Source organism: Cygnus olor, chromosome W, assembly GCF_009769625.2.
Source record: "Cygnus olor isolate bCygOlo1 chromosome W, bCygOlo1.pri.v2, whole genome shotgun sequence".
NCBI lineage: Eukaryota > Metazoa > Chordata > Aves > Anseriformes > Anatidae > Cygnus > Cygnus olor.
Genome location: NC_049199.1, coordinates 3,477,283 through 3,489,637, shown reverse-complemented (window position 1 = coordinate 3,489,637; position 12,355 = coordinate 3,477,283). Strand labels below are relative to the sequence as shown.

At 42.1% G+C, this 12,355-nt stretch overlaps 1 protein-coding gene across 1 annotated transcript in view; it reads left to right on the top strand.

Moving 5' to 3' along the window:
* Positions 1 to 12,355, top strand: part of LOC121062420 (zinc finger SWIM domain-containing protein 6-like) — a 199,573-nt gene that overhangs the window by 162,839 nt on the left and 24,379 nt on the right. The window contains exons 11-12 of the mRNA XM_040542409.1: positions 6,878 to 7,035; positions 7,548 to 7,711. Coding sequence (XP_040398343.1) covers positions 6,878 to 7,035; positions 7,548 to 7,711 — 322 coding nt within the window. The remainder of the gene's footprint in view (positions 1 to 6,877; positions 7,036 to 7,547; positions 7,712 to 12,355) is intronic.

Sequence of the window (12,355 nt, the reverse complement as noted above, 5' to 3'; positions counted from 1 at the left end):
CTAGGGTTAAAGAGAACTTGTTGTCCCACATTTTTAATTATTTAAGGACCTGTGTTGAATATGGAAGGAGTTAGACTAATGGGAGGCCGAGTTGGTACATTTTCAAATATCTGCGGGAGCAGAGGCTTCTTGTTCTTTACAATCGACGTGGATGTCGCTGTACCAATTATAAATTCGAATAGCAATTCAGTGCCTCTGTAACCACAAATACAGTACGCAATTATAGGTTTGGTGAAAGTAAAATTGTGCCAGCAATTAGAATTTGGTTCAGTTATTTTGCTATAACCGGTACTATAATTTTGTGGCCTGGAAGAATCAGCATAAATTGTCTTCATTTCAGTCGGTCTATTGTAAGTAGACCCATTAGTTATTTGGCAACTGATTTGTATTGTCTGGCCTGAAGTGGCTTGAAGTTCAGTCATTCGAAGTGAATCATTCCAACTCCATTCATCTTTTGAAAATATCTTTTTTTTTCCATGAAAAACTAAAGTACAGAGATTTAGGTCATTTATGTTTTGCAGTGTTCCAACACTTGCACTATATCGTGACAATGCATGGTTCCAAGGGTCATTATGAGATGTCACAGTGAAACACCTCAGCTCCATGCACAACCACAGTAACCAAGTTTAAGTTTTCCCTGACAGCATGTGTTCCCATAATTCCAGTGTATTTAACATGGGCTTCGGACCATGGCCATTTTGGGTCTTTTTGGCTATGAACCAAAGGGGATTGCATTAAGGTCAGGGTAAAGCATAGCATTATCAATCCAAACTGCTGATTTGTGATTCTCCAGCTGTCCGCACGCAGTTCAGTCAGGATTCCTGTGAACACAAAAGGAAAGAAAATATGCTCGGTTGTATTCAACCATCAGGGTTAGAAAGAGGGTGAGAGAAAAATCTTTGACTTCCCAAGTGTAGGGATTTTTGGGGGTAGTTAATACCACTGCTACTGTTCCAATCTGAGGCATTTACACCAGCACAGGTTGTCCAGTATAAAATCCTGTAGGATGTTTTTCTAGTTTATAATAAACATTTGGGGTGATTGTATTGGTTGATGCACAGAAGGCTTTCACTATCTCTACCATGTTTGGAACTGCGGCAGTCAAAGGTGCAGTGTTAGCATTTAACAGTCTGTAATCCACTTGTGGTTTAACCCGGCCGGCAGCTAAACACCACACAGCCATTCGCTCACCCTCCCCCCTCCCTCTCTGGGATGGGGGACAGAAACGGGAAAGTGAAGCCTGTGAGTTGAGATAAAGACAGTTTATTAAGACAGGAAAATAATAATAACAATAATAATAATAATAATAATGATAATAGTATTAATAATAATAATGTGTACGAAACAAGTGATGCACAATGCAATTGCTCACCACCCGCTGACCGATGCCCAGCCTATCCCTGAGCAGCCGGTCCCCCCCACCCCGGTTAGCCACCCCTATATATTGTTCAGCATGACGTCAGATGGTATGGAATACCCCTTTGGCCAGTTTGGGTCAGCTGTCCTGGGTCTGTCCCCTCCCAGCTCCTGCTGCATCCCTAGCCTGCTCGCTAGCAGGACAGAGCAAGAAGCTGAAAAGTCCTTGGCTTGGTGTAAGCACTGCTCTACAACAATTAAAACATCAGCATGTTATCAGCGCTCTTCTCATTCTAATCCAAAACATAGCACCCTACCAGCTACTAGGAGGAAAATTAACTCTGTCCTAACTGAAACCAGGACACCACTGTAAAACGCTGTTGCCCAGTTGGTTTCTTTACGGGCCACACTGGTGAATTATAAGGTGAATGAGTCCTTTTAATAATGCCTCTTTCTTCCAATTCTCTTACCACCCCGTCAATCCCCATAAGTGCTGCTGCTGGCAAGGGATGTTGCCGAACATTAGTGATTTTAGTGGGGGGTAAGGGTATGGATGTTTGTAACAGACTCAGTTTCACTGTGCCTGAATCCCTTTGATGTGTCGTGAAACTCCACACAGTCCCATCTGGGATTTTCCACATTTGCCCATACAGTATGTCAAATCCTAAAGTATTAGTATATGCAGCAACAACTAATACTTCTGCTCTGGTTAATTTCTGTTCATCTGGCAGCCAGAGTGAAATTTTTGCAGTGGAGCATTCTTTTTCCACACCATCGATTCCCGTGAATTTAACCCTGCATCGACCAGGTGTTATGCTCAGGGTTTGTGCTGTCTCGTGTAATTAATGACATTTGGGCCTTGGTGTAAATGAGAAAGTTTACCAATATTTTTGGGGGTCCAGCAGGAATGGCAATGATAGGGTCAGAGTGTTCATTAGAGAGCCATTGAACTGCTAATACCTGCCGAGCAGGGTGGCTCACTGCCTTCCCTGGGGATAGTTTTTTTGCTGAGCTTCCTCCTCGTCAATTAGGCTCAGTGCAGAAGGTGCACTTTCCTTATGGGTTGGGGGTTTTCCAGTTAGGCAATTCTCCCCAGCTGGAATATTTTTCTTACCCAGAGATCAGACTAATGTACAGAGGTCCTCCATAGAGGCACCACACAAGAATGGTCGGGGTGCACCCAAAGCTAGGGCCTTATGCCACAACTCACCCCGTTCCTTATTAAGTTTCAATCTCTCTTTGAGTTTGGGTATCTGGGGTTTTGAGTATGGATTTGGCGAACTCACCGGGAGTGATCTGGGGGCTTAGTACTGAATGAACTAATATCTATATCTTGTAGGCCACAGATAAGAGGGGTTAATCGAGCTGGGTTGATAGGAGTTAACAGCGGGGGTTTCCTGAATTCATATCTTTCATATATCGCTTGAATGCAGGCTGCTTTCTGTACTGCTACAGCCAGGTCAGAATAGTTTGTGGCTCTAATTTCCAGTGGTTCCCCTCTCTCCTGGGGATCTATACCACCTGCCCAGTATACAGCTCGTTCAGTTATAGAGCAATTATGGTCTCCTGGTGTGGTAGTTAAAAATACTCCTGGTCCCCAAAAGCCTCTTGCTTCTTCCTCAGTCAACATAATTCGATCTCCTTCAAGAGAAACTCGCCACACATACTCGACTTCCGATTCTCCTGACTGCCTTGAGAACTTCTCCTGTATTCTTATCAACTCTGCTGGTGACCATGGGATTGTTCACACAGTAGTGAGGATTTCATCTTCATCATCAGCAGTGGTCTCAGTTTTAACTAAAGGTCTCAAAGAAATCAATTGAGGTTCAGAATAATCAGTCTTACTGGTATAACCAAGTGTTCAAATCTTACCCAGAAGTGTCCCAGTGGGGGAGGAAGACACCATCGTGACTTCTGGTTATACCAAGTGCCTCCCCAGTTGTCCTGGTTTCAGTTAGGACAGAGTTAATTTTCCTCCTAGTAACTGGTAGGGTGCTATGTTTTGGATTAGGATGAGAAGAGCGCTGATAACATGCTGATGTTTTAATTGTTGCAGAGCAGTGCTTACACCAAGCCAAGGACTTTCCAGCTTCTCGCTCTGTCCTGCTAGCGAGCAGGCTAGGGATGCAGCAGGAGCTGGGAGGGGACAGACCCAGGACAGCTGACCCAAACTGGCCAAAGGGGTATTCCATACCATCTGACGTCATGCTGAACAATATATAGGGGTGGCTAGCCGGGGTGGGGGGGACCGGCTGCTCAGGGATAGGCTGGGCATCGGTCAACAGGTGGTGAGCAATTGCATTGTGCATCACTTATTTCGTACACATTATTACTATTAATACTATTATCATTATTATTGTTATTATTGTTATTATTATTTTCCTGTCTTAATAAACTGTCTTTATCTCAACTCACAGGCTTCACTTTCCCGTTTCTGTCCCCCATCCCAGAGAGGGAGGGGGGAGGGTGAGCGAACGGCTGTGTGGTGCTTAGCTGCCAGCCAGGCTAAACCACAACAGTCAATTTGGCGCCCAACGTGGGGCACGAAGGGTTGAGATATCGACAGATCTGACCAGAGTGTGTTAAACTAAAATTGGTATAAGTATTCGACCTGCTTAATAGTTGCTAGTCACAATGTTGATTGCCTTAATCTCAAGTCTGCTGTGCCTGTTTCCCAAATTGAGTTTTATAGCACGTTACTTTCTGTATGTGCTCCCTGTCGTGCTGTTTATCCTTTCCGGGCCCTGGTTTAAGATTTTTATGGTACTGTGTGGTGTAACGATGGCTTATGAAATGATGAGATTTCTGGTCATGACTCTAACCTGGTATTTGTACTCAGCACTGTCGTCGACTCTATACTTCGGAAACCATATCTCAGAAACTATTAGCAATTACACCTATTGCCTTTTTTCATCAGGGAGTCAATCTGTGGAGGGGACAGGGGAAGATATTTTTTCCTACCTGTTCACTCTCCCTTCCTCCTTCACCACCCCTTATTAATTGACTGTTGTGGTTTAGCCCGGCTGGCAGCCAAACACCACACAGCCGTTCGCTCACCCTCCCCCCTCCCTCTCTGGGATGGGGGACAGAAACGGGAAAGTGAAGCCTGTGAGTTGAGATAAAGACAGTTTATTAAGACAGGAAAATAATAATAACAATAATAATAATAATAATAATGATAATAGTATTAATAATAATAATGTGTACGAAATAAGTGATGCACAATGCAATTGCTCACCACCTGTTGACCGATGCCCAGCCTATCCCTGAGCAGCCGGTCCCCCCCACCCCGGTTAGCCACCCCTATATATTGTTCAGCATGACGTCAGATGGTATGGAATACCCCTTTGGCCACTTTGGGTCAGCTGTCCTGGGTCTGTCCCCTCCCAGCTCCTGCTGCATCCCTAGCCTGCTCGCTAGCAGGACAGAGCGAGAAGCTGAAAAGTCCTTGGCTTGGTGTAAGCACTGCTCTACAACAATTAAAACATCAGCATGTTATCAGCGCTCTTCTCATCCTAATCCAAAACATAGCACCCTACCAGTTACTAGGAGGAAAATTAACTCTGTCCTAACTGAAACCAGGACACCAGTAAACTTAGAAATCTCTAGAGTCTTTGTGCCTTTTTAATGCGTTAAAAGCCAGGCTGTGTACCTGTGCATTTTATGCATGGTAGCTTGCTTTTGCAGACAGTGAATTTATTGCTGGCAATCCAAAGAACCTGTGTACCTGTTGGTGTAAAAGATTGTACTTAATTGCATTGTTCCTAGCCGTGATAGTTCTCATCAAATGCAACTAGAGTGTGAGTGTGCTACGTTATTGGTGAATCTGTGACCATGATAGTTCAGTATCCTGAACCCGACCGGACCCATACCGGTTAATTGGCTACATTCCGTAACGCAGCGGAGTCCTAAACCAGTACATCCATAAAATCATGGGACTGAACAATTTGATCAAGTGTCAGTTTGGAGTAAGGTGTGTACATGTACCAAGAGAATGTTAGATATTATATTTGAGAAATAATTATATAGAGTATGTATAGATGAAAAAGAATAGCTTACAAATATATCTGTTCTGAAGATATAACTTAAACTACAGTACCTGTAGAAGTAAACTAGCCAAGCTGCTGGTCATGTTATAGTTGGTCCAGCTGAGAGAGTCAAAACAGCATTCAGAAAACTTCTCTGAGAAGTCACACACATCTGTGATTCACTTGCACTAGTGTTTGAGGTAGTTAATTTAGACCTTGCCTGGCTGTGTCCATATGAACTGTTGTATATCCTTAAGTAGGATCTCTTAACTGTTGCTCTTCTGCATCTTACTCCATAAGGGCGTTTTCTTTTTGTCTCTAAAATACTTCACAACAGAGATGGGTGTTCCAGAATGGAGGTATCTGCTAGTCATTATAAAGTAGTTCAGAATTTCAAGAAATTGTCTGTGGATGACACTTTACTGAGGTTCAAATCATGTGCAAGCACACATAAACACGTTCATGGTTTCTTTATCGGATATCAAGAAAGCGGAAACTTTGATAAGGGGCAGTTGGCATGTTACAGGAGTGAATCATTAGGAAGCCTTCAATATAGGAGCATACAAACAGATAAGTCTTCACTTTTTTGAACTGTAACTTGCTATAGGGTTGTGAGTGCCTATTTTTGTTCAGCCACTCCTACTTTTCCTGTTGGCATTTATCTTGTATCTATTGTATTGGTTTTGGGTAGAAGAAGGTCCATCAGTTGAGTCTCTGTTACTGGCCATCACTTCTATTTTTAGTAGTCAACAACAAACACAATAATTTGGGTTTTCTAAGTGTGAATACTCCTTGGTGGATAAGACTGTTGTAGATTGACACATACTCAAATTCTTGCTTCAGGATTAGAAAATGGAGTCTGAAAAGTAACTTTTAAGGCAACTTCCTCTGTCACTGCTGTTTGGGACACTAACATCAAATTAAGGTACATTATACAGTTTTGGTAGGCTAGAGTTTAAGGACTTTAAAAAGTAGTTCATGGATGAATAGTAAAATGCCCTTTTCGGTATGTATGAATTTATTGTAAGATCAAAATCCAAATGACTTCTTGAATATACATCTCCCTTACTTTGCTAATAATTTTCAAGTGAAGGAAGTTGAAGTTGAGCATGCAGTAATACGGGGAAATATTTACATGGTCTCAATATGATGGAGAACTACTCCATTTTCCTTCCTGAGCTCTGTGGTTCAAAGAATGAAAAAGGCAGGGAAAAAAGTTTCAGCTCGATGGATGATGCAGAAAGTCTCAGCTGCCTTGGATAACGGATGGCTTAATTGTCCTGTGAATTCCTGCAGATGCCTGCTGATTTAAGCAAGTTTGGCAATTGGTCTTTTCAGATTCCCCAAGAAAAGAAGTGATTTTCTAATATCTTTCTGTATTCAAAAAGGTACATTTCATAAACAAGGTCAAGTGTTCTTGCGGCTTCGGTTTTGCTCATGAGTAACCTAATGTAATAATGATTTAATGAAAAAGGATTTCCTCCTTATTTCAGGTTGCTAGTAATGGAATCTATGGCTCCTTCAGGAGACATGTCCCGCCCGCATCACATTGCATCAGTTGTTCCAAACCGGTATCCCCGCTGGTTCACCCTAAGTCACATCGAATCCCAGCAGTGTGAGCTGGCATCAACCATGCTAACAGCAGCCAAAGGTACAGTGCTGTCAGTTTCGTATTCAGATAAATTTATGCTTTTAATATTACATGGAGTAGACAGATTTTAAAACTTGTGTTTAGGAATCCAAATTATAATCTGACAGGAGCTTGAAATGGGAACACACTGAACTGACAAACCTGTCACTTAATCTTCCATCAAAGTAGTTAAGCTAGCTAGATGGTAGCCAGATAGGCTTGATTTGAGTCTGATGAGACAACTTTTTGTTCTGACACACGATGTAGACTGCAAGACTCAGGAGTGGACAAATCACTTCTAAAATTCACAAATCAGGATGACTTTTTGGCATGTACTGCACTAACACCATCAGACACTAGAGGAGTTTGTGCTGCCTTATATCTTTTATGTGATTTAATTATGGAAAGTTTATAAAAACGTGTACGACTGAAACATCATATTATGGCTGCAGCAATGGCCTGCTCAGTTATAATGTATCTCTGAATATTTTGGGAGCTTGTTCTGTTTTGTTGATTCTGTTTACATTTTGTAGGTGATGTTAGGAGGCTGGAAACAGTGTTACAATCCATCCAGAAAAATATCCACTCCTCATCACACATCTTCAAACTTGCCCAGGATGCATTTAAAATAGCAACACTCATGGAAAGCTTGCCAGACATCACTCTTCTGAAAGTTTCTCTGGAGTTGGGCCTTCAGGTATTTCCCTTGTTCATTATTACTACAGCAGAAGACAGGAATTTGACCCTGTGTTGGTGGGTACAGTTCTTTAAATCACTTAGGGACATACCATCTTGGGCTCAGTTTTTAGATTCTGTTTGCTGATGTAAAGCTCAGTTGACTGGTAAACACAGAGCAAGGGTCTTCTCAGCCCTTTTGTGCTATTTGGGTGGAAAGAGATGGAAGTGGGTGGCTGCAGGGCATTCTTGTGTTCAGGAGTGACAGAAGACCAATTCAATAGCTCCAGGAGTATATGTAGGGGTGGCCAGAGAGCAAATTATCCTGCTGGCCAGAAATGCGCTAGATTTTTTGCATGGCCTTGAGGGGCTTCTTACTATTCCTCCCATCTTTCCTTTTCCTTTTTACCCAAAGGAGATTTGGTGCTTGCTGAATTACTAGAGAAACCCAAAGTCAACCATAATATACTGTTTCTAAGGCAGACTATGCTAACAGCAGCATGCACTTGATCAAATCCTGCACTCCACATGCTTTGAGATGGTCATCTGCATCAGATGGTCTGAGGTGTATAAGAGCCTCAGATCACTTTTAAGGCTCTTAGGAGAGACTTTACAAGCTAAAAGGAGACAGCTAAGTTTTAGGTATCTGAAGTAATATTGCCTTACACTGATGAATCTTAGAGTTTATACAGTTCATTTCAACAAAAATAAACCTCTTCATCCCTCTTCAGGGAGTTCTTCAAAAAAACCATGCAAAGAACAGGAAACCATTTATTACTAGACTTTTAGAAGCTGAATTCCTTAATCAGAAAGCTGAGATCTGTATGTTTTGTTAGCCTTTCTTATCCTTAAGGTTGCTGTGGAAATCTGCTTCTTTTTTTTCACATCTTGGTATGTTTCTGCCTTAAATGCTTACTTGCGAGAGAAAGAACTTTGACCTGTGAGTTACCTCAAGCATTCATCAAGTATCATTCAGTGCTAGCAGTACGCTTTGGATGTCACTGTATTCATGGATACCCCTGTGTGGTTGATGATGTCATCAGAATGTCTTCAGTGAGATCTAGTGAAAGAATTATCATGAACTTGTACTTTCTCCTAAATCCAGGGTTTGGAATAAACTGGTGTAGAAATTGTCTACTCTTCTGTCTCAAGATAATACCAACAATTTCACAACTCTTTCACTGGGATTTCTATGGCAGAAAAGCCTCTTATATTGTTCTAGATTTGGGAGTAATATATGGACTCCTGGGTTCTTTCTCCCTATTTCTGATGGCAGTGAATGTTCTGTGACTCAGTGGAGGGAAGGCATTTAAACTAGCTGTGGAAAGAGGTCATCAACATGGCCAAATGGGCATGGACCATCTCAGGTGTATTCTGTCCTTCAGAACCTTACTGGCACAGATTCTGTAAGATCTGCAGGTGCAGGAGGGCCTTCTTATTCCTCCATTTGCCTATTATATGTTATGCCAATGCAAGTAAGTATTACTGTATGAATGCAGACAGGTACTGCTGGCAGAACTTCTGAGCAAAACAGTGCAGGTGAACACAATGCATATTTGGTGTCCTTTCCATGAAAAGCTGTAAATAGATAAATAAACCTTCTTCCAATGTGTATGACAAAGAGGTTTTGCATTGCTGTGGGAGCTAATGGTTGCCCATTTCTTGTATCTCTTATGGGTAGCGAGATCTTCTATTCTTCTAGATTAAGAAACTCTTATAAAAAATCCATCAGGACAAAGTCAGGTTTATTCCCAGTGGAGAGACCTTGGCTTTCAGATAAGCTACATCATTCACAGGGGTCTCGTCGTTTTCAGACTTATTGACCTGTTGAGAAGCTCTCTTCAATTGATAGCACAGATCTTGGATAGGTCTTAGACAGATCTGAAACTCTTTTTAAGAAGAAGTATCTCAAAAATGTATTGAGCAGAAGTGAAATATTTCTTTGGCTACATGGGTTATGGTATAAATTAACTTCAGCTCCTCCTTGATCAAGACATGGATACATGCTTTATTTGAAATCCTTGTGGTTGTTTTTTTTTTTGTTTGTTTGTTTGTTTGTTTAATCACCAGTAAAGGGCTCCTCTCTTAGTGTTCTCAGCCTGCCAGTTTAATCAAATAGAAAGGACCAGATTCTTCAAGTCAAGAAACTTTTCCAGGTCAAGGAACTAGATATGGTATTCTGTTTTGCTCTCAAGTTAGGACTGTCTACATTGGAGTTATTGTTATGTCCACTATGCTTGCTGAAGGCTCTTGTGACTGGTCCTTTTACAGATCACCACAGAGAGGAAAGTCATCAGCGAAGATCTTCAGAGAAGTCATCATTCATACCATTTTTTTAAGCTTCCCTCCCCCATCAGTAGCAGAACTTAGTCCATAAACCTGTACTTTCTCTTAGATTCACTCCAGTTGGGGGAAGCTGAAAATTCATCTTGGGTATTGGAAGAATGTTAGCCTTCAATTTTGTGTACATCAGTAAAGGAAGTCACCTAGACTCCTTCACTTTGATGGAGAGAACAGGATAGATATTTGCATTCTGAAGAATTTTGACTTGGGGGATGCCTGTTTTTCATAGAATCATAGAATGGCTGGGGTTGGAAGGGACCTCAAAGATCATCTAGTTCCAACCCCCCTGCCATAGGCAGGGACGCCACCCACTAGATCAGGTTACCCAGGGCCTCATCCAACCTGGTCTTGAACACCGCCAGGGATGGGGCATCCCATTTTTCTTCCAGAAAGACTTCAAGCAAAGGCTTTTCCTATGCTCTGCGCTAGCCATGTTTTCATATTTAAAAATGTGTTGAGTTGCTCCTTACAGATCAATTTGCCTTCTTTCAAAACACTGTTCTCTGGTCTAGCACTTAAATTATTGTTTAGTCAACCTGATACCACAACATTTGAGGCCAACAAAGGCAGCAAATTTCTTATCCTGTAATAACTAGTCACCAAGCTCCCAAGGTGGGAATACTTGGAGGCCAGTGTGAAATCACTAGTGGTTATTTATAACTACACTTCTTAAAGGTTGTCTGTTTATTCATGCTCAGTAGTTTTTCCATCTTCTTAATTATCCTATATACATCTTAGAACTAAAGGAGGTGGCAGGAGTAGCTGGTATGACAGAGAGCTACATGCCACTTTGAAGTCTCCTTAGTATTGGGAGGGCATATGAGTTGAAAACCCTCTTACAAGTGCTACTGACTCCAATCTGTTTTGTGAGTGCATTTTACGACTTTAATATGTATAGTTCATCACTGAGAGCTTTATGTTTGACCTATTATGCTTTTTATTTCACTGCTACAAGCAGTAATGCCATGGTATGATCACCAGTATTGTAAAGGGAAAACTACTTGCTTTCTTTACATAGATATCTGTGGAGTCTGTCCAATTACTGAAGAAAGCTTTCCATGCAATTTCTGTGCAGTTTTTTTTTTTTTTTCTCTGAATAAACATATTTGCCCACATTTTGATAAATGACAGGCAATAACTGCGAGTGATATAAAATATGGGCACTAAAATCAAAGCTTTAAAAAAATCCTTTTTCTGGGTTTCTGATGGTTTTATGATGGAGCTTCTTTGCAGGGTCTCTGTTTAGATGGAGAAGTCATCACTATGGGCATTTAAATAATATCTGGATATATCTGGAATTGTATGTATCACAGAATCACAGAATCACAGAATCACAGAATCGTCTAGGTTGGAAGAGACCTCCAAGATCATCTAGTCCAACCTCTGCCCTAACACTAACAAGTCCTCCACTAAACCATATCACTAAGGACTACATCTAAACGTCTTTTAAAGACCTCCAGGGATGGCGACTCAACCACCTCCCTGGGCAGCCCATTCCAATGCCTAACAACCCTTTCAGTAAAGAAGTTCTTCCTAATATCCAACCTAAACCTCCCCTGGCGCAACTTTAGCCCATTCCCCCTTGTCCTGTCACCAGGCACATGGGAGAATAGACCAACCCCCACCTCTCTACAGCCTCCTTTAAGGTACCTATAGAGAGTGATGAGGTCTCCCCTGAGCCTCCTCTTCTCCAGGCTAAACAACCCCAGCTCCCTCAGCCGCTCCTCGTAAGACTTGTTCTCCAGACCCCTCACCAGCTTCGTTGCCCTTCTCTGGACTCTCTCGAGCACCTCCATGTCCTTCCTGTAGCGAGGGGCCCAAAACTGAACACAGTACTCAAGGTGCGGCCTCACCAGAGCCGAGTACAGGGGGACAATCACCTCCTTAGACCTGCTGGCCACACTGCTTCTTATGCAAGCCAGGATGCTGTTGGCCTTCTTGGCCACCTGAGCACACTGCTGGCTCATATTCAGCCGACTATCAACCAGTACTCCCAGGTCCTTCTCCGCCAGGCAGCTTTCCAGCCACTCATCTCCCAGCCTGTAGCGCTGCTTGGGGTTGTTGCGCCCCAGGTGCAGGACCCGGCACTTGGCCTTGTTGAACTTCATACAGTTGACCTCAGCCCATCGGTCCAGCCTATCCAGATCTTCCTGCAGAGCCTTTTTTCCCTCGAGCAGATCGACACACGCACCTAACTTGGTGTCATCTGCAAAATGATATATATATATATATATATATATATATATAAAATGATATATATCACTGTAGAATAAACAGACAGTCAAATCACAGTATAGTATTAGCTCCTATCTGTATTGTTGAA